General features: G+C 36.5%; 1 protein-coding gene across 1 annotated transcript in view; it reads left to right on the forward strand.

The window, feature by feature from the left end:
• Nucleotides 1–20816, forward strand: part of Spag16 (sperm associated antigen 16) — a 766492-nt gene that overhangs the window by 68704 nt on the left and 676972 nt on the right. Inside the window, exon 9 of the mRNA XM_051190419.1 lies at nt 661–770. Coding sequence (XP_051046376.1) covers nt 661–770 — 110 coding nt within the window. The remainder of the gene's footprint in view (nt 1–660; nt 771–20816) is intronic.

Below are 20816 nucleotides of genomic sequence, written 5' to 3' on the forward strand. Positions count from 1 at the left end.
AATACTCAGAAGGCAGAAGCAGGTAGATCTCTGAATTTAAGGCCATCGTGGTTTACCTAGTAAGTTATAGATTAGCCAAGGCTACACAGTGAGACAAGCACCCCCCCTTCCCAACAACACATCAAAGGGTCAGGGTGGCACTGGAAAGATTACTCCATGGTTAAGAGAACTTGTTGCTCTTGCAGAAGACCTGGGCTTTGTGACAATTGTCTCTAATTCTGGTTCCAGGGTATCTGATGCCTCCTTTTTACTCTCTGGGCACCAGGCATACGCACAATGCACACACATACATGTAGGCAAAATACTTATATACATAAAATAAATAATAAAAGCATTTATTTTATTTTATTGTGTGTGTGTGTGTGCACGTGCGCATGCGCACGCGCACACACACGCATACATGCATATGTGGAGGTCACAAGACAACTTGTGGGATCCAGTTCACTCCTCTCACCATGGGGGATCTGGAGATCAAACTCAGGTCCACAGACTTGGTGGCAAGTGTGGGTGGGCAAGTGATCTACCTCATGAGCCCATGTAGTCATATCTTATACAGATAATTTTTAGTACTCTTATAATGCATATAATAAGAATCTTGTTCTATACATATTTCTTATAATCAGATCTTTTACAGGTAAATGTTTTGCTTCTGTCTTCCAGTTGGTCACAGCTGTGAGAAAGAAAACAAGTCTGAAGGCCCTACTCAGAAATGTCTTCGAGAAGCCAGAGAAGAAAATGGGAATAAAGGAAAAATGAAGAACGACAAAAAGGTATGCTATTTGTTTATGTCCCTTCTAGCCACTGTTTAACATTCTGATCATTACAGGAGTTCAATTCATACAGTATCAGCTTATGTACTGAGAAAGGAGTTCAGAGTTTATTTATTACAAGCTCTTTTACAGGGGGAAAATAAAGCTTGGGCAAACAGTACTAGCAACTTGTTACTGTGGTTATATGCTTACTAGTGGTAAGGGCAGCTTTGAATCTGTAAAACTTCCTCACCATGGTTCCAGGAGTCAGCAAATCTGCTTATGTTACATCTGTCCTAAACAGAAGCCTCCTTTTTTCTCCCTGTGGTCTAACTTAACTTCGCTCATCTTCTTTTTAAAAAAGCATAGAATAGAACTATGCTCCATTTAAAATGTAACTATATATTAAATACATTTCCTTTTGTAATCAGGATAACAATTAAAACCTTATATAAATGTATACTCAAAGGAATAAAAACACAAAAAATAAAAATGTTAAAACATGTTAAGGGGGTTGTATTAGTTATATGTCTGGTTACTGTGATAAAATACCCATGGGAGGCAATTTAAGGGATAAAGGGCTTTTAATGCCACAGAGTAAGGGAGTCATGGCAGCAGGAATTTAAGGTGGTTGATCAGATTGTCTCTGCAGTCAGAAAACGGTGAGCAATGCCCACTTTAGGCACTTCCAAACTTCATCCCAGGCAGCATGCTGCCCAAATTTAGGGCAGGGGTTTCCATTGCAATGAAGTAATAAAGACAAGCCCGCATGGGCATGGGCATGGGCATGGGCAGAAGTTGACCTAATCTAGGGATGCACCTATATGTTTGCCTTGGCTTGTGTTTTAGGTGTCTCCAGACACCATGAAGTTAACAAGGGAGTATATTTTCTGTTATGAAAATTCTGCAAAATTATGAATGTGGTAATAGTCTTGCATATACAAATGTTTGTTACTAGAGAGTCCTTTTAGCATCTGAATTCATTTTTATTTTTAACTTTAAAGATTATTTTTATTGTGTGTGTATGTGTATATGCTGTGTCCATGCAAGATGAGTGAATCTGATGCCTTGTTCTTGTGTGACAGGCCTTTGTGGAGGACTCTGGCTAGTTATGTGGGTTCTGGAATCCTAACTCTGCCCCTCACAATTGTGAAACATACTCTTCTTACTATGGAATTGTATGTCTAGCCCTGACACTTATTTTTAAGTGAAAACAGTTCTTTTATAATAGCTTTTAGTAGTGGTCTAGAAGAAAATCAATTTTTATAAATGCAGTGTGTAGTGTATACACACATAATACCAATGATACTTTTTCCTTTGGGGTATACATTGGAATTAGGTATGGTGTAAACTATTAGTGGAAAGTAAATAATAAACACTTTGAGGTTAAGCCTTCAATGCAGTGACCTTTGATGATGTTCAGCCTTCCATCATCACTGTTCATTTGAGGTAGGTTAGGTTCAGTTGGGTCAGAACTTTTGGTCATGGTAGTCCTCATCATTAAGAACTTTCTCTCCCCCTGATACATACATATACTCTCTCAGGCAGTATGCCATGCTTAGTGACAATTGGGTCAGTTAACTCTTGTAAGTTCTTATATTTATAATGCAAGGTTGACATGCTATATGACAAAAAGCTTTGGAAATACAGAACATATGAATTATATATCAATTCAGAGTATATTTTTCTTTGGTGATGTATTACCACACATAACAAAATACCTACAACACGAGACTCAAGGAGGCTGAGCTGTATAAAGTGAATCTGTCTCTTTTTTCCTCCTGGACCAATCATTTTTATTAGTATCTAAATTTGCATCTATGCATTATTATATCCATCACAGTGTACTTTTTTTTTTTTTACTTTAGAAGGCACTATGGACTCTGTTATGGAAATAAAGACACATTTAGAGCATTTCACTGAACTGAGTAACATTAGTGTGCATATTCTCATAATTGGTAATGCTTACATTTGTTTTATAGTGCTAATTCTACTTTTTATAAATTAATAGGTGAACGGAATAAAACACCATTAAAATGTATTATATGTAAATAAGTATGATATCTTGCAGAATTAACTGTTTTGAATAGAGCCATGGAGTAGTAAATGGGCCCTGAAACATATCTTTAAATGTAGCTGCTCTTTTACAACTCATTAGCTCCCTCTCAGCTTCCCTTCCTATTTAGTTTCTACATTGCTCTTTATGGGCTGTACTTTTGTTTTCCTGAAGTATCTCCTGGAATATGTTTCAAAAGGTTCTGTGGAGATAAATCATCTCAGTGTTTACACACCTGAAATAATCTCATTTTTCTTTGAGTTGATATTTGGTCGATAATAGTTATTAATTTAAAGTAGTTCCTCACTTGCATTTCAAGGGAACAGTCCTGTTATCTTAGACAATGCTGCTGTTTGCTTTTGGTGTGATTCTTGTTTTGTGGGAAAATAGTCAATACTGTATGGATACAACATGTTATTGTTCCAATATTTTGAAAAAGAATGTGACACTGATGTTTAACTATATTTATATTAAAGCTCTGTTTGATGTAGGGTTAACTCTTTTATCTATCTGACAAGAGCCTCTGGGCTCAGGGTAGCGATAGTGGTGATAGTGGAGTATGCTCCTCTTTGCTTTTTCCTCCTTTAGCTGGTAAGGTTGAAGTTGGAAGAGGAAGTAGATTTAAAAGGTCTGGAGAAGTTATGTTTTGACTTGAACCACTTTGTGGTGGACTAAAGTCAGGAGACCTGTGTCATGAGACCTTCCTACTCACCAACAGCTTCTGCTAGAAACTTCTTGTCCTGTCACAGCACTTCCTGGTTGATTCCCTCTCCATATTCCCCTTAAAATGATCTTATAAGTTCTTTCTTACCTGCCTCATTATCCATTTCAGGCCACCTTCTTGGATACCTGCTAAAAACTGTAGGTCAGTATTCCTTCTGCTATCAGTCAGTTGTTGTAGTTAGAAGGGTAGTTGGGTTTCCCTTGTCAGTGAGACCTTTACCTTATTGTTATAGACTACAGGTTAGGCATCGATCCCCACTGTGCTTTCCAGGTATGACAACAAGCATGCGATATCTGGGGCAGGGGCCTCACCAAAGGTTTGGTCTACGATTCATGTCTCCAAGTCTTGGAATAATAGGCCTCAAGTGAAGGGCTTTCTCTACAGAGGTTTTTGTGTACTCTTCATTCCCGTATTTTCTAATGTCTTCTATCTTTGATAGTTATGAAAAGTGTAAAAGAATCAACTGCTTTTAATAAATCCTTTAAAGATTTGCCAGGAGCCAAATACTTCTGGGAAACAAAATGTAGTGTTCTTTCTAAAAAGTCACATGGAAACATGCTACGGTAGTTTGCCAAAATACATGTTTCTGGGAGACTTCTAACTTAAAGTCTGTAGGTAGTTTTCCTATTCCTTTAGGTGTTTTTCTTTTTTAAAGTTGTGTCAATTGTCAATTCTAACAAGATGAAGGTACAGCTGTTTTGCTTTTGTTTGCTGTCTCTAAAATAACATTTGATTCCTTAGCCCATAGTGCTACTTTATCACAGTGTGTTTCATTTCTTTTGTTTGTTTGGATCCCTGTCCACTTCCAAAGCTAGTAATAGGCACAGTTTGCCTTCTCTAAACAGTATTTCATAAGCCTTAAGTTCTCTCCATATTCCCATCTCTTTGGCTTGCATTTTGATGCATCATTTGAACATTGCCTTCTGGTTGCCTATTGGGGAAATGACTTCATCCAATTTATCATGATCAACTCATTGAATTTGTTTTTATTTCAAAAGCTGTTATTAATTTCCTAGATTAATTTCTTATTCACCATTGACTCTGTTTTCTTAGAAGCCTAGTAATATGTCAGTTGATGTAATATTTACTTAAATCTCCTTGACTTAAGGTTACTATTGAAGTGATAAAACACTATGATCAAAAGAAAGTTGGGGAGAAAAGACTTTATGCTTTCATATCACTTTCATCATTGAAGACAGTCAGGGCAGGAGCTCAAACAGGACAGGAACCTGGAGGCAAGAGTTGTTACAGAAGCCATCAAGGAATGCTGCTTCCTGGCTTGCTCCCTATCACTTACTCAGGCTGCTTTCTTACAGAACCCAGGACTACCAGCTCAGGGATAGAACCACCCAATGTGGCTGGGCATTTCTACATACATCATTAATTAAGGAAATATACTATAGTTTTGCCTACAGGCCAATTTTATAAAGATATTTTCTTATTTGAGAGTCCTCTTCCCAAATAACTCTGTGTCAAATTAACATGAAACCAGAGAGCACACTTCTTCAAGATTCTAGTTTGGCTTTTAATGTATTGCCTTCTACCACATTTGCTTTAGAATCTGTATATCTTCATCTTTTGTTTTCATTTTGCTTATCTTTCTTCAATTTGTGATTTTTTGAGAATGTATATAAAGATAAATTACAGGTTATTAAACTGCCTATAGTCATCATAAAATTTACTTGTCTTTTTTCAGTCAGTATCTTGGAGTATGGGAGTTCTTTAGTGCTGGATTAGCCTCAACCCTGAATAGTTGCTGTTAGTGTCCCTGCTATTTTGACATTTATCCTTTACTACGGGAGTACTAAGATGTGTTTCAGGTTTTCCTAGGGTTTCAGAGTTCATCTCTACACTTATGGTTTAACAGCAACCCAGTGTCTCCTTAGTAACTGAGAGCAAAGTGGCAGAAAAACTAGCGAGTGACAGAGAGCAGACACAATTTTCCATTTGATGACTTTCCTTTCTGTCATGGTGAAACATTCTTTGTACAAGAGGCCATCATTTTTAGGACAAAAAGAGAAACCCTTGGAGCCTAGTGTTTAAATTTAACGATGAAAAAAAAAAGTCACTTCTGTTTCTGTGGGCCCTTGGTCTTCAGTCCTGTGAGGAGAGCATTAGAAGATATCGATCTTAAACGTAATAATTGAGTTTTCAAGAAGAGAGGCTACTCTTCTGTCTGTTGAGAGGCTAGTGCTAAATTAGTGGATGTTAGATCCTAACCCTATGTTTGTTTTCTACAATACATATATTACAAGCAGAAGCAGGTGTGTGGTATTCCATGAGAATAAATAAGGGATTTTGAAAATGTGTGGCTCTAGCATATTAATTTATCACCACAGGCACATAATGAATGTAGAATATTAGTAGTTACAGTTACAGACTATACCTGGTGAAGCTTGCAGTAGTTCTCACCCAGCTCATAAGATTCATAAATTTTCTAGCAAAGCCAAACTATTGAGTTACGTGAGGACATGAAAGTTAGCTACTTTCTGTATCTTTTCAATGCTTTCAGGAAGGAAGCCTTGTTTTCTACAGATCCTGCACATGTGTACATTCACTTTTACTTATTCAATGATTGGGATTTCACCATCTAGGGCATCTAATATATCTATTATATATTAGTAGAACTTCATAAATCAAGGAATCATTAAGAGATTTTACTAATTAACTAACATATCTATTGCAAGTATATATAAAAAGTATAAAAACCTGGGAAAACAAACCAAGGAATGTGTGCATAGTCCCACAAAACTTACTAGTAAATGGGATTATCTCACAGTATTATCAATCAAAAAGGAGTTTAACACCTTATTTGCATGGTACATAGTGGTTACAAACTTTTGCATATATGCAAACATGTGTATACATATATATTGAGACCTGAAGAGGACATCTGGTGTTTTGCCTTATCACTCTCAACTTTATTCCCTTTGAGCCAAGGTCTCTCCCTACACTTGGAGCTATAAAGTAGGCAGCAAGCTATACAAATTCAGTCCTCCTGTTTCTAGCCAACATAGTGCTGTAAGGTCAGCATGGATAGCTAGACTTGGCCTTGTACATGGATTCTGGGATTCAAACTCAGGTTCCCATGCCTGTCTCACAAGTGCCTTACTGATAGTGGCCTCTCTCCAGCCCCACGGCTATTAAATACTTAAAGTGAATGAGGGAGTTTACATTCCCCTGAGACAAAGGGATGAAGTACTTTGCCAAATGAAGGAAAATTTGTTTAACTGTCTTTCCATGTGGGAACCAGAGAGAGAAAGCATGTGCCACATGGTTATTAGGGAGTGTTTGCTTCTCACCCTCCATATGGTCCAGGTAATCTTCTTCTTACATGACTATAGGTCACAGAGTAGTTTGCTTTACCTTCACATACTCTGCTTGGTTTTTAGGCTTTTAAAGTGCAGTGCAAAAGGCCTGTGGGCCTAGATGAATGATTCCGTTTTAAGAAAGTTTTAAGTCTTGACGAACACATGTACAGGTCACATGGATCATCATGACTTGTGGTACAGACCACTCCTGAGAAGATGTGAACCCTGAACATGCTATCAAGAGGTAGCCCTGGGTTCATGTTATAATCTACATTCTCTTACACTTTCAAGATGTTCCAAAAGTGTATATCCTTAAGCTCATCTGTAGGCAGTCAAGGACTATGGGCCAGGAACAACTGACCGCCTATTTGCACAAACCACTTCTCTGGTGAATTTATCATGAAATCAATCCAAAGTTTATTAAATATCATTGGATGTTTTATTTATCCATTCTGATATAATGATTAGTGACTCCCTGTGATGTTTCTTGATTCTAAAATTCCCTGCAGACTCTCTTTATGTCCGTGAGTGAGAATGTCAGTCTGGGAAAGACAAGTGCTCATGCATCTCAGGCAAATAATGATTCTGCTACTTCTTTCTAATGGGGGAAAAAGAGCACACTTGCCAGTTCCTTGGCTGTGCACTGTTTGCCACTGTTAACTAACGTGCTGCTGCAGCCCTGTGTCAGACAGAACATCTGCAATGGGGGCTGTAGCACTGGTGAGTTTTAGCAGTTTAGTGCTCGCCTTCAGGGTTGCCGCTCCTCCCCACCCGTGAAGGTTAGACAGGGGAATTTTGTGGACATGTCATATGTAATTTCTGCCGGCTTCCGCCAGTCTTTCCAGGGTGTGATATTATTCTTCATTATATTGATCAGGGATGAGAGCAGAGTTAGAGGTTACCACTTGACATTTCTCTTCACACTAATCTGTTTCCCACAGGCCATGAACTAATTGGGTTGTTTTGGCAACTGCCAAGTATATTCTTCCAGTGATGTGAAATGTTTCTCCATCTCATAACTCTTTCCTTAAACTAGTTGATACATTATGTGTGATTTACATTTTACTTCAATTAAAATTTTTAAAAATTAGATATTTCTTATCCAGATGGAGGAAATCAAAGGGTACCCTTGAGAGAATGCATGAATAGATGATAAATGGATGCTTAAACATTTTTACAAGGAAAACTTTAAATATTCTGTTTTAAAGATTCAATTGTCAAAGGTTAGAAACATAAGAAAAGTCATACCATCTTAATAATTAAATCCATTTTAACAAAAATTTAGGAGAGTAATGAAAAATGCATGTACTAAAATTTTTAGATTGTTTATTCAGGCAGCAATTACTGAGGGCTTATTAGAAAAAATTAGTTGTTACCCTTATAAATGGCTTTCAATCAAACTGAGTATGTTACTTCTGCTATGAACACCTGCCCTACCTCATTGGCTGGGCTAACCTTGCTGTGGCAGACACTGGTGGAGCACAAATAATAAAACCTCATAAACAGATATTGGAGTTCAAGCTGAAGACCGGAAAAGCAAAGCAGCCAGCCACCAGCGAGGTCTTATCTCTTCCAAGGCTGAGTGACTGCAGACTGAATACACTGCACTCCTGTATTCTCCTGCCTTATATTCCTCTCTAGTGCTGGAATTAAAGGTGTGTACCATCACCACCCAGCTGCTATGGCTAATTAGTGTGGCTGCTGGAATTAAAGGTGTGTACCACCACTGCCTGGCCTCTGTGGCTGACTAGTGTGGATGCTGGAATTAAAGGTGTGTGCCACCGCCTGGTTTGTATGGTTTACTAGTGTCACTAGCTTTGCACTCTGATCTACAGGCCAGATTTTTGTTAGGTAATAAACACAATATCACCACATCCTGGGAGATCAGACTTCTCTGAACTGACTTTCAGTATAATGATAAAAGCAGAACAAGGATGACCCTGAACAGCTGTCTTTATCTAGCACCAATGGCATGGGCCCATTTACTCCATTGTTTGTTGGGTTAGTAGTTGCATGTTTGGTAGGAGAAGGCTCCTGTGAGTTCATAGTTATGTGGAAATACAGCACAGATGTCTTCTGAAGGTACAATGGGGTCAGCTCTGGGATGCTACCCTAGGGATGGTAGGATTGTCATGTCTTCTCAGCAGTATCTCCCCATGGTCTCCAACACAGTAGGATTGTGCCCTGGGAACAGCCACATAGTGTCCTAAGAGATCAACAATGACAAATCCTTCACCCATGACAAAACAGGACCCAACTGTAGGTAGATACTGTTCTTCCTTAGACTTTGCCATGTAACTCTTGGGGACCCACTTGTACATTTGTAAATACACTGATTGGGACTCCTGCAGTTGCAACTCTACCATCATTGTCATGATGCAAAACTTGGGTCTCCAGTTGTGCCTTGAAGGTGGATCAGTAGTGATTCAGATATTCTGCTTACAAATGAAATGTATCAAATCCTCTTCTAGATGTCTTCTATTGTGTAGCTCCTATAAGCCAATAGCTTTTAAAGATAACATGGGAATTGCACTTAAAGGTTTTCATGGACCTTTATTCAAAAAACTAATATAAGAGTATACAATAGAATATGTAACACACACAGTAATATAACAATATAGAAGAAATAGTTTCAATAATCACCATCAGTAATTTGACATATATTCAGCTTAATTTTATGTTATTAATCTGTGGCACATACAAGAATAGCTTTTTTTTTTAAACTTACCTTATATGATGGATATAAGCAATCTATCAACTTTCCTATAAGCTGTAGGTGAGTTTTCATAAGCTAGGGATGGGATTTCAGTTTTATGTGTTTATTCTAACTCCTTTGGATACAATATTTTCTTAAAGAAACCAGAGGGACAGCTTCATTTAGTTCTTTTGTAACTTTTACCCTTACAAGTAAGCTGTCATATTCCACTACCTTCAGAGCAGTGCCTACTAGCATTCTCTAGCATCTGTGTTGACAGATGCGGTTTCAGCAGTTTGAAGGACTTTGAAGTCTGATCAGTATTTAAACTTCGATATCCTCTTGCTTCCTGTAAAAAAAAAACATGGATATTACTTAACTATGGTATATCTACCTCTATGAATCAAGAAGAATAAGATATTCACCATGGAGGTTTTTTTTTTAATCAGAATTTTGTAATGAAATGTATCTAAGACCTCTTCTCTAACACAGTTAGTTGCTACAACAGGGTTTATATTTAAGTAATGATAACATTTCCATAGCAAAGGTTATTTATTTGGGTGTCATAAATGATATTTAAAATTATTTTCTTTTTGAAAGTTTCATATATATACGATTAAATATGATGAATCATATATATATATATATATATATATATATATATATATATATATGTAATTTTTTTTCTTCTCCAGCTTTTCAAGTCCTCCCATCACAACTCCTGACTTTATGTCTTTTTGTTTTTTTTTTATAATCCATTGAGTCCAATTGGTGCTGCCCATATGTGGATAAGGATAACAGATCTTTTCTGTTGAACTTTTTATTGAGTGTCAGCACCCAAATAATGACAGGTAGACTTATTATTATGAAAGTGTGACATTAGCTTAGGCTGTCCCACTAGTTCTTATAACTTAAATTAACTCATTTCTGTTAATCTACATTATACCTCATGGCTTTTTAACCTCTCCTCCATTCTGCATGTCTGACTTCCTCAGTATCTTGCCAGAATAATCTACTTCTTTTCTTCCCAGAATTCTACTCTCTCCCAAGAAGTCCCTCCTGTACTTTTCCTGCCTAGCTATTGGCCATTCAGCTCTTAATTAAACCAATCAGAAGGCACCTCTGAGGCAGATGATTCAAAACAGAGACACATTTTCACAATGTACAAGAAGATTATCCCACAACCCATGAGCGTAGGGCTATCTGCTGAAGTATAGACAATCTACCACAATAAAACAAAAGCGAAGTGATTCCTCCTCCAGCAACTGTCTACTGCTAATACCTCCTCTGTATGGTGTGAGGCAGCAGGGCAATTCTCTCACCAAGGCTGAGAGCATTCTAGGTCTATGAGCATATACATAATATTTAGAAGTCAATGTGACAGCATGACCATAATAATAATAGCAGGTTCTACCTTAGGCCCTATCACCTTCAAGCCATGGAACTAGGTATGGGATTTCTTCCTATGAACCAGGCATCAAATCCAAACAGAAAGTGGTTAGCAAATAATAGTCATACCACAATTGCACCAGTGGCCATGTCATGCCTGGAAAGTGGGTGTTGCATCATGCTAGGTTCAGTACAGGATAAGATCATTAATGTTTTCTCTTCCTTAACAGTCAGCATAGCACATTCAGCACTGTGAAAAGTAGAGATTAATTTCTCTATGTTCTGCATCAGAACTATATGGTATCTTCAGCAGCAGAGTCTTACCATGTCATGGTAGTAAGTAACCAAGAGCAATGACAATAGCTGGTGTTGTTTTGGACCTTTTGGGGAATCTTGATCAATTGACTGGAAGGGAGGTATCTCACGCCTCTACAATTTTCTTTTAAAAAAATCCATGTCTTCTGAGAACAACATTGTCCACACATGCTGTTTGAATTATGTTCTAATTGTATTTAGAAATTATTTTACTGACTAGTTAATGTAAGGTTTTATTCATACATCCTTAGGTTTGGTAAATCTACTCAATATCCTCTACTCTTCCTCATTCCCTATACCCAATTACCACTTAATGCTTTAACACACAGTATCTCTCTTTCTTCTTTGATTTCACATGTATTCTGCTAGCCTTTCAATTAATTAATTATATTTGTCAGGTTGGGTTATGAGATGGTAGGTTTATATATGGGGGTTCATATCTGCTTTCTTTTGTCTTAGCATTCACACCATTTTATTTCCTGATTTCCCCCCATATTCCCACACTCCATTTTATTTAAGTTTTTTTGCCAAAAGTATCGCACCTCTTTATTATAATCTATTATTTCCTGTTCCCCAACTTGTCACAACAAGCCAGTGTAAATTAAGACAGTTTTAAGATTCTGTTTCACAGGTCTTGGGAGATGGCTCAGCAGTTAAAAGCTGCTTCTATTACATCCATGTTCAATTCCTGACACCCAAATGGAAGGTCATCTGTAACTTCAGTCCTAGTGGATCTGATCCCGTATTCTGGCCTCCTTGAACACCAGGCACTCAGATACATATGCAAGTAAAACACCCAATGCTCATAAAATAAATACAGAAAATATTGAAGAGATTCCCTCTCTCCCCAGTCAGAATGAGCATCACCAGGAATACAGATGGCAACAAATGCTGGCATGCATGTAGTGATAAGGGAATATGGGTGTAATGCTGTCTGTGGTGTTACACCATTCCAGCTTGATGGTAGTGCACACCAGCTTTATACCCCTAAGAGCCAGGAGCCTTGCACTCTTCACAGTATGGAATTTTTACTATGGAGGTTATGTTCTACCTATAGTAAACTTGTTATGATTGTATTCACTAAATATCTGCTCAACATTCTTCCAGTAATTGTATATATTGTATTATGATGTGAGATCACCATATTTAAAATATTTAAAGTTAGGAAGAAATTTATTTTTCATTGTTTCAGAGTTTGAAAACATGGAATTCATTACAAAGTCTATGATGAGGTCCAAGTGAGAATTTTCATACCAATAATTAGCAAACAGTGCTGAATGTCTTCAACAGTTGGAATAATTCATTTATAAATCCCCAAGGAAATAAATTAACACAATATTTATTCATAATATTGTGCTGTAGCAAATTGATAAGGATTAAATCAACTTGCTTATAGTTCTTTTTTGGGTAGAAAATTAAATAAATACAAATTATATTATGCAAAACATATTATGTGTATCTACTGGGACAAAATATGAATCATAATATAAGCAATTAAGAAATCCTGGTCATTTTCAGGATTATACTATTTATTTTGAATTATAAATGTGTAACTGTGGTCATGAAAATGAACTTGCTGTGGAAAGATGCTCAGGACTTACATCACTGTGGAAATAGTAGCCAATGACACTACCCCTGCCACGAGGCGTGGCTGTACAAAGCTATATAGTCTTAGCACTCTAGACTGAGACAGGAGCATCAAGATACTTCATAGCTACCATGATCTACACAGCAAAATCTTCTCAAAAAGTCAAAAAATGTTAAGAAAATAAAGAAAAAAAAAGCCCCCCAAAAGGAATCTTAATAACAACAAAAAGTAAAGTTTTTACTTCAAAGTACAAAATTCATGAAACTTTTGGATTTATGCATTGAATATACTAAAAGCAAATACGTCAACCAACATTTATGTTATACATTTGAATATAATATAAATTAAACATAAAAATACAAGAAATAGAATATTGTAAATGTAATCTGTTGTTACTCATCTTTTCAGTTTATTGTTTAGTTTCTGAGATTCCTCCATGATGTATGTGGCTGTAATTCGGTTCCCATTTACTTTTCTGTTTTATTATTCATAATGTCCAGGCTCTCTCCAGATTCTTAATCTAATAACTAAGACTACTGTTAAGTATTAATTGGTACCTGTCACTGCACATTCATAGAAGACTTTTTGTGGCAATTCTATGTGTGGATGAGGGTAAGGATTTAATTAGACAGCATAAATCTTCCAAACCTGTTGGACATATTTGCAAACTTAAATGTAGAATTCTTCCTTCTGTACACCCTTTTCAGCACTTGATATTACCAGGATTCTTAATTTTTGTCAGACTAATAAGTAAAATATATTACCTCATTGTGCATTAGTTTTGTTTTTTCTGGCTATTAAATGAAAAGTACTTTTTTTTTTACTGTAGGCAATTTATATTTTAGCTACTGTGAAATAACATTTCACAATTTTTGCCTATTTTACTCTGAAATTGTCCATCTTTGAAATGTAATTCCTTTGAGATTCATCCAAGCTGCTGTATGACTCATTAATCTGTTCATTTTTATTGCCGTGTAGTTATGAATTTGCTTTTCAAAAACTAAGTGAATTCACCAATATAAGCTTTTGGACCTCAAGAATTTTTTTTTGTTCGGAGCACCAAACTTACTAACTAAATGTCTTTAATAATCTTATTGTTTTATCATGATGATTTCTCTCCAGATGAGTCTTGGCTGTTTGTGTCATCTAAGTTGTTTATCTTACAGTCATAACATCATTAATATCATCTTACTGTTCTTTTAATGATAGAAGGATTTGTTGTGATTTCCTTTTCTCCATTTTTACTCGTGATTTTAGTCTTCTGTCTTTGTTCACCTTGTTACATAGGTGTTTATCAGCTTTACCTATTCTTTTAAATGAATTAGTATTTTGATTTGTTAAACTTTAATATTGTTTTCCTGTTTGCGATGCACTATTTTTTACTTTTATCTTTATTTTATTATGGCTTCATTTTAATTTTATTGTTCTCTTCTTTACTAGATTTTTTTTGAGGAAATAACTTATATTATAGATTGAGATATTTTATAGACTATAATAAGCAACAATTTGTTGTGCATTTTATCAGTTTTGTTTAGCTTAATCTCATGTTTCAGTGTGCAGTATTTGTATATTCTAGCAATTCTATATAGTTTACTTACAGTTTCCTTTGTATTTTCTTTTTTGTCTCATAGATTATTGCTTAAATCTGTAGAGATTTTCTCCCTTTTTTATTTAATTTTTTTCAGAAGATATATTTTGTTGATCTTTCCATCTCCTAACCAAAGATCCTCTTCATATCCCTACATACCCAAATTTATGTTCTTTCTCTCGCTATCATTCAAAAAAAAAAAAAAAAAAAAAAAAAAAGAAAGAAAGAAGGAAAAGAAAAGATCCCTAGAAAAACTGGAAAAGAAAAAAAGACTCAAATGCCAAAACAAAACAAAATGAAATAAAAAGCCCACAGAGAAACCATTTAATTCTTTTTTGTTGGCCAGGCCAAATTCCCTTGAGTATGGGCTTGCCCTGGAGTATGGTATGGATGACATATCCAGTGACACTCCATTGGTAAAAACTGATTTTTTTCTTTTGCCTGCTACTATCAGTTGCAGACAGCTACTTGGTTAGAAGTGGGACCCTGTGTCCATTTCCTCCTCTTGTTTAAATCTGGGTAGGTTTTATCCATGTTGCCACAGTCATTGTGAGTTCATATGTACATTATGCTTGTGTCTGGGAAACAATGTTTCCTTGAAGTCATCCATAATCTCTGGCTCTTACAGTCTAGACAAAACCATTGCCCAGCTACAAGCTTCACTCCTACCAACTTTCATGGTGCTAGAAGGCACTCTGCCAGCTGTAAGAGAAGGTAATCTTCAGTGTTATCCAGCTACAAACCCTGCAATCCACAACAGTGGCATCCTACAAGATAAACTGATACAGTAGTGGCATGAACGTAACGTAGATAGCTAACCACTTTCTGATTGGATTTAAGGACTGCTCTGTGGGATGAAACCTATACCTGATGTTGCTCAAGTGGCCAGAATCTGAGACTAGATAGTTCTTGCACATGAGAAAAATCTACTATTATTCTACTGAAGGAGCACAGTAATTCAATGAATCCTAATGACATACTGCTATGCCCTCAGATCAGTGCTTCACTCAGTCCCCAGAGAAGCTGCTTCTTGAAGTGGATGATAAATAACACAGAGACCCACAGCTGGGAACTGTGAAGTGAGTGAGGGGCTGTAGATCACTCAGTCCTTGACTAAACCCCTCCCCTGAAGATTCAAGGATCAATGTGAAAGAGGAGGTAGAAAGACTGTGTATGTATTTTCTAACGATCTTGTATTAAGTTCTGGCAGGGGATTGAAGGTACTCATATACTCATGACTAAAGAGATTTTCCATTATTCCTGACTAGTTCTGATTCTTTAGATATACTCAGGTTGCAAGGATTGGATGTAATAGGTAGTCACCAAGACTTAAAAATGAGAATTTTCTGGGGGTACTTTATATACAGTTTATACTACTATGTTTATGTAATTTTCTTTCTGGACTCTGAATTGGTGATTTTGTTTTTACTTCTGTGGCAATAGTAAACTTTGTATTTATTACAGTATGTATATTACATAGATTATATTTGTATATTATGATATGGTACATTATAATATATTGATATTTTATAACATATTTTTCTGTATTTAATATTTAGATATATCTCAAAACATTTCAAGTTTATTTTTTTCTTCAATAGTTTTTATATATTTTTATACATTCATTTATCTGTGCATAATTTGAAAATGTTTTCCAAATATCTTAAAGTGTTTCTTTTCTCCTAACTTTTATAGAAAGTGTGTCTTTGATTTTATGCTGTTGCTGTTGTAAGTGAGCTTTTAAAATTAATGACTCATTTCTTTCTTGGCTTTAAGGCCTTCTTCAACAGAATCCAAGAGGGTGCAAATATGGTCAATACAAGATCATCGGTCTGCCCAACTCCATGCCTCCATCAGCAGGAGTGGAGAGGGAACTCTCAAACTTGGAATAAGACCACGTCTCTACAGGGCTTCATTAGCAAAAGGCAGCCGAGTACAGGGACACCCAGAATAAAGCTACCCAAGTCATCTTATTTCTATCAGCCAGAGTCAAATGGAAGATTCTGAGCAATACATCTTTGGGTTTCCTCCCTCTATCCTGTCTTTTACCAACACCTGTATCTTATGCCTTGTTCTTTCTAGATTTCTGAAGGAGTCCATTTGTTTTCAGAGCCCAAAGTTTTCAGAACTTTAATCTTACTTATCACATCACCCTTCCTGAACAATTTCTCTTTCCCTAACTTGTGAAACTGCACTTAAAGGACTCAAGTTTAGTTTTCATGTTCTGCTGTACTCTCCCCTCTGTCCTGTGCCCCTGGAAATATAATTGCTCCAGTAATAGCAGCGCAGCCATTGGAGTCCTCGCAAGTGTTTAGCAGTTAGTTCTTTAAAGAGAGGCATTGGGAGGGAGTGATGACATACAGCTCAGCAGTAGAAGCTACAGTCTAACATAACTGAATTTGAGTTGGAGTCTGGTACTCGCAGTCAGGCCTTGGCCATCTCCAGGACACCATGACTTTATCGCACCATTAGGAGTGTTTATTTTCTCTTTACTTAGTTCACTGGACCTTATTTTCCTTTTGCTTCTACCAGTCCTGGTCCTTCCCTCCCTGTTTCTTGACTGTCCCTTTCCTTGCATCTCATTTTGATCAGATTGTCCCACTAATAATAATTGTTTATTACAGGCACACCTTTTCAGTGATTTTTTTTATAAATGGAAAGCAATGAATCTCTGAGACATTGTCATTTTCTTTGTGATTCCTGCCCTAGTCTTAATGATTTCAATGTTTTTGTGGATAATGCTTCCAGCACTTTAGACTTTGAACTTCTTGACATTTGTCTTCTGTGACCACACTTCATCATTCTCAGCCACCCATTTCACAGCCATTTCTTAGGCCTTGTTGCTGTTCATAACTGACTCATAATTCCATTTACTGTTTGCACCTCACTCCTGAACCCTGCGTGTAAATCAGCATTCACTTTTTTGTATGTCTTTTGTCACTCCCTATGTGTGACAGGGCTTTGAGGTATGCTGACACATTCTTGTGTAGTTTACATTATCTGGCACCATCTCTGAGCTGTGATTTTTAAGTAGCCAATAGCCCACTTGACCTCTGACCAGATACTGCTTTCCTGTTGCAGTTGTCTTCATTTACTTTCCCACATTTGTTAATGGAAATGCCACCCTTCCCATTCCTTAGCCAAAACTCCTCTGCACTTATCCTGATTCTGAGGTGTCTGCCGCTCTCCCTTGCTTTTGATATGAAATTAATTATTTTGTTATGTTCTTGAAAATCATCTTTCTTTTCATAACAGCAGCACTATTTCCCTTCCTACCTCCTCCCCTTCTCCAGCCCATACTCTAGTTCTTGCTTGTGTGAATGTGTCCTTCATCTGTAACTAAAATTACTGTAGAAGCCTAACAAGTTTCTGCTTTTGTCCTTATTTTCCTGTAAGCATAGTAGCTATATCCATCATTTTAAAGGTGTCTGCCCATGACATTTCTTTGCTGAAATATTTTCAGTGGCTCCATATCTTAATCATAACCACAGGGAATTGCAGACACAATGACTTCTGAGACTCTTCGCATTCCCACCTGTTCACCTCTCTTTCATTTTCTCCTGCTATGCACTGCATCCTCAGACTAGCCTTCCATGAGTTTCTAGAATACTGTAGATATATGCTCCTGTCTTGTAACATTTGCATTTAAGTCTTTCTTTGTTTGGATTGTTCATTTGGGTATCTTAATGTGTTAACCCAATTTCCTTTAATTTTTTCATAGCTATGCTATCTAAATTCTATTTGATTACTGTTTATTTTTAAGGCCGGGTGTAGCTCTGCCTAGTCTTGGACATGAAGTCATCCTTCCTCTGCCTCTTCAGTACTGAGATTCAAAGTGGTATCATCATTCCTAGTCCAGTCTAAATTGTAATGCACTTGCTTATTTCTTGATACTTCTTGTACCTCTTTCCTATCTTACTTTTCCCTTATGTGCCCTTACATGTTTTTATATGATATGTTGCGCTGATCAATTTGTTCACTGTGCTTTTTGTCATGGAAATATCAGCTCCATAAAAGCAAAAAAGTGCAGCTTTGTATTCAGTCCTGCGATGTCTGAATTTCCACAAACACATATCTGGAAAATAGATGTCATAGTTTTGCACATCTGCATGAGTACTGCATGTTACTTCGTGGGTAAAAGTGTGTTCTGAAGTTGTTATATAAAGCACATTTGCTTAAGAAGAATTAATCTGAAATAGTTAACTTTTAAACTATTTTTTTCAAATGGTTTATAGTTTGGTGCAATTTCCCTAGTAAATAGTGGTGAGTTTTTTCCTCATCTATAACTGGGCATTTTTGTTTTACTTGTAATTACATATTTTTGTTTTACTTATAATTGCTTAGAATCTCCAGAATGTTGTTATATATGTGAACAGGCATTCTTACCATGTTTATGTAAAAATAAATGTATGTGATGTTGTAACACAAGGAATATTTGTTGGTTTTGGTAGATAGAATTTATTAAGTTTGTGTTTCACTGTGAATGTCTCACTTTTTAATAGTGTATTAGTGGCAATTTGCAAATCATGTTTAAGTGTTAAGATTTTATTTCTTCATGGATATTGTGTCTTCTGGTTCTGTGATGATTTTCCTCCTTAATATGTCAGTGTGGTAAATGCCATTGTAGATTTTCTAAATAAACAATCTTTTCTATTTCTTGGGTAAAACTAACATGTTCCTTGTGGTTTGTACAGTGCTGAATATCATAATTTTTATCACATGCCTCATTTCTAGTAGCAAGGCCATTTCTATATTACGAGATTAGGCTTTAGCTTCCTAAAATTGTTGTTCTTTTAAAATTTTGAATTTACTGAATAATACTTTTATATATTCTTCAGAAAAGTTTTAATACCATCAAAGACCTTTATTTTAAATGTATAGTAGATATTTCAGTGAAGCTAACTGAGAACTTTATTTGGATTTTACATTGAGACTCCTTTTTAATATAGCACAACTATGGAGGTCATTTATTCTTGGATCAACTCTGGCAAGTTACAAAGGAGCAACCTTACATTAATTTGGACACGTTGTCAACTTTATTATTTGCTAGTTTGTGGCTATTGGCCACATTTTGTCACCTGTTGAGTAGCCAGCGACCCACTTTTACAGCCTTTCTTGTTTGTGAGCTGTTGCCTTCCATCCCTTTTCCAGGCCTTGTGGCCATCTTCCTTTCCCAGCTGTGTGTCTGGTACTTGGGAGGATTATCAGTATCACTCTGTGCTTCTATTGCTTACTTCTTGTTCTTTATAAGCTTTTGTTCATCCTGTTCAATGTACTCAATCTTCTATGGTCATACACAGTTAACTAGTTTTGGCCCATTATTCTAAGTGTTTTATATTATAAAGTTCTTTTTCAATAGTTTTATTAATTTTTCTATACAATGCATTTAGTCATAATCTTTCCCTTCTCCCAATTCCTACAAGATATTCCTCACCTTCCTACACACTTAATTTCATGTGCTCTCTCTCTCTCTCTCTCTCTCTCTCTCTCTCTCTCTCTCTCTCTCTCTCTCAGAAGAAGTGGAATGTGATCCCAAATGTATATATTCAAGAAGTACATATGTTTCCTAATTCGGGGCTACAAAGTTTTATATGTATATACAGCTTGGTTTTTATATATAATTCTTATCTATGATATAGAGCAGTGCAAAATCAAGCCAGACAAGAATCCCAGCATGGAGGAAGGGAGCTAAGTATGCTGAGAATAGGCCAGAGTCCAAACAGGATGAATTGTGACATGAAATAATCAGGAAGAATATCACTAAGTTCCCACCAATATGTGTTAGCATTACTAGTAGGACAGATGAAAATATTTGGCATTGCTGTTTCAGAGTATTTCATTTTTTTATTTTAAAAACAAGCATATTTTGTATACCAATCTCAGTTCCCTCTCCCTCCTGTCCTCTCCCTCCTCTCATCATCTCCCCACTCCATTCCTCCATTCACTCCTCCCTCCCATGGGGAGTCAACAAAAACAAAGTCTGTCACATCATTTGAGGCAGGATCAAGGCTCTTCCCCCTGCATCTCAACTCACTTGTAAATAAAGAAATACTATTTATTTCTTTTTATTTACTAGTTGTTATTCCTCAACATATTATAGAGTTTTTGGAGTCCATACTTGTTTATTTCTTTATGAGTTGGAGATGGGGTCACTTTCTACTTTGTGTCTCTTGAAGGTCAGAGGAAGAAGTTAATTCTCTCTTTTCACCATGTGGGTCCTTGGAGTCAAACTCAGATCATAGACTTGGTAGCAAGTGCCCTTAACCCTTAACTGCTGAACCATTTCACTGTCCAGGTTCTCAGTTTTTAACTGTGGTGTGTTTGTGTTTGTGTATGTGTGTGTGTGTGTGTGTGTGTGTGAGTGAGAGAGAGAGAGAGAGAGAGAGAGAGAGAGAGAGAGA

The sequence above is a fragment of the Phodopus roborovskii genome, unplaced genomic scaffold, assembly GCF_943737965.1.
Source record: "Phodopus roborovskii unplaced genomic scaffold, PHOROB, whole genome shotgun sequence".
Classification (NCBI taxonomy): Eukaryota; Metazoa; Chordata; class Mammalia; order Rodentia; family Cricetidae; genus Phodopus; species Phodopus roborovskii.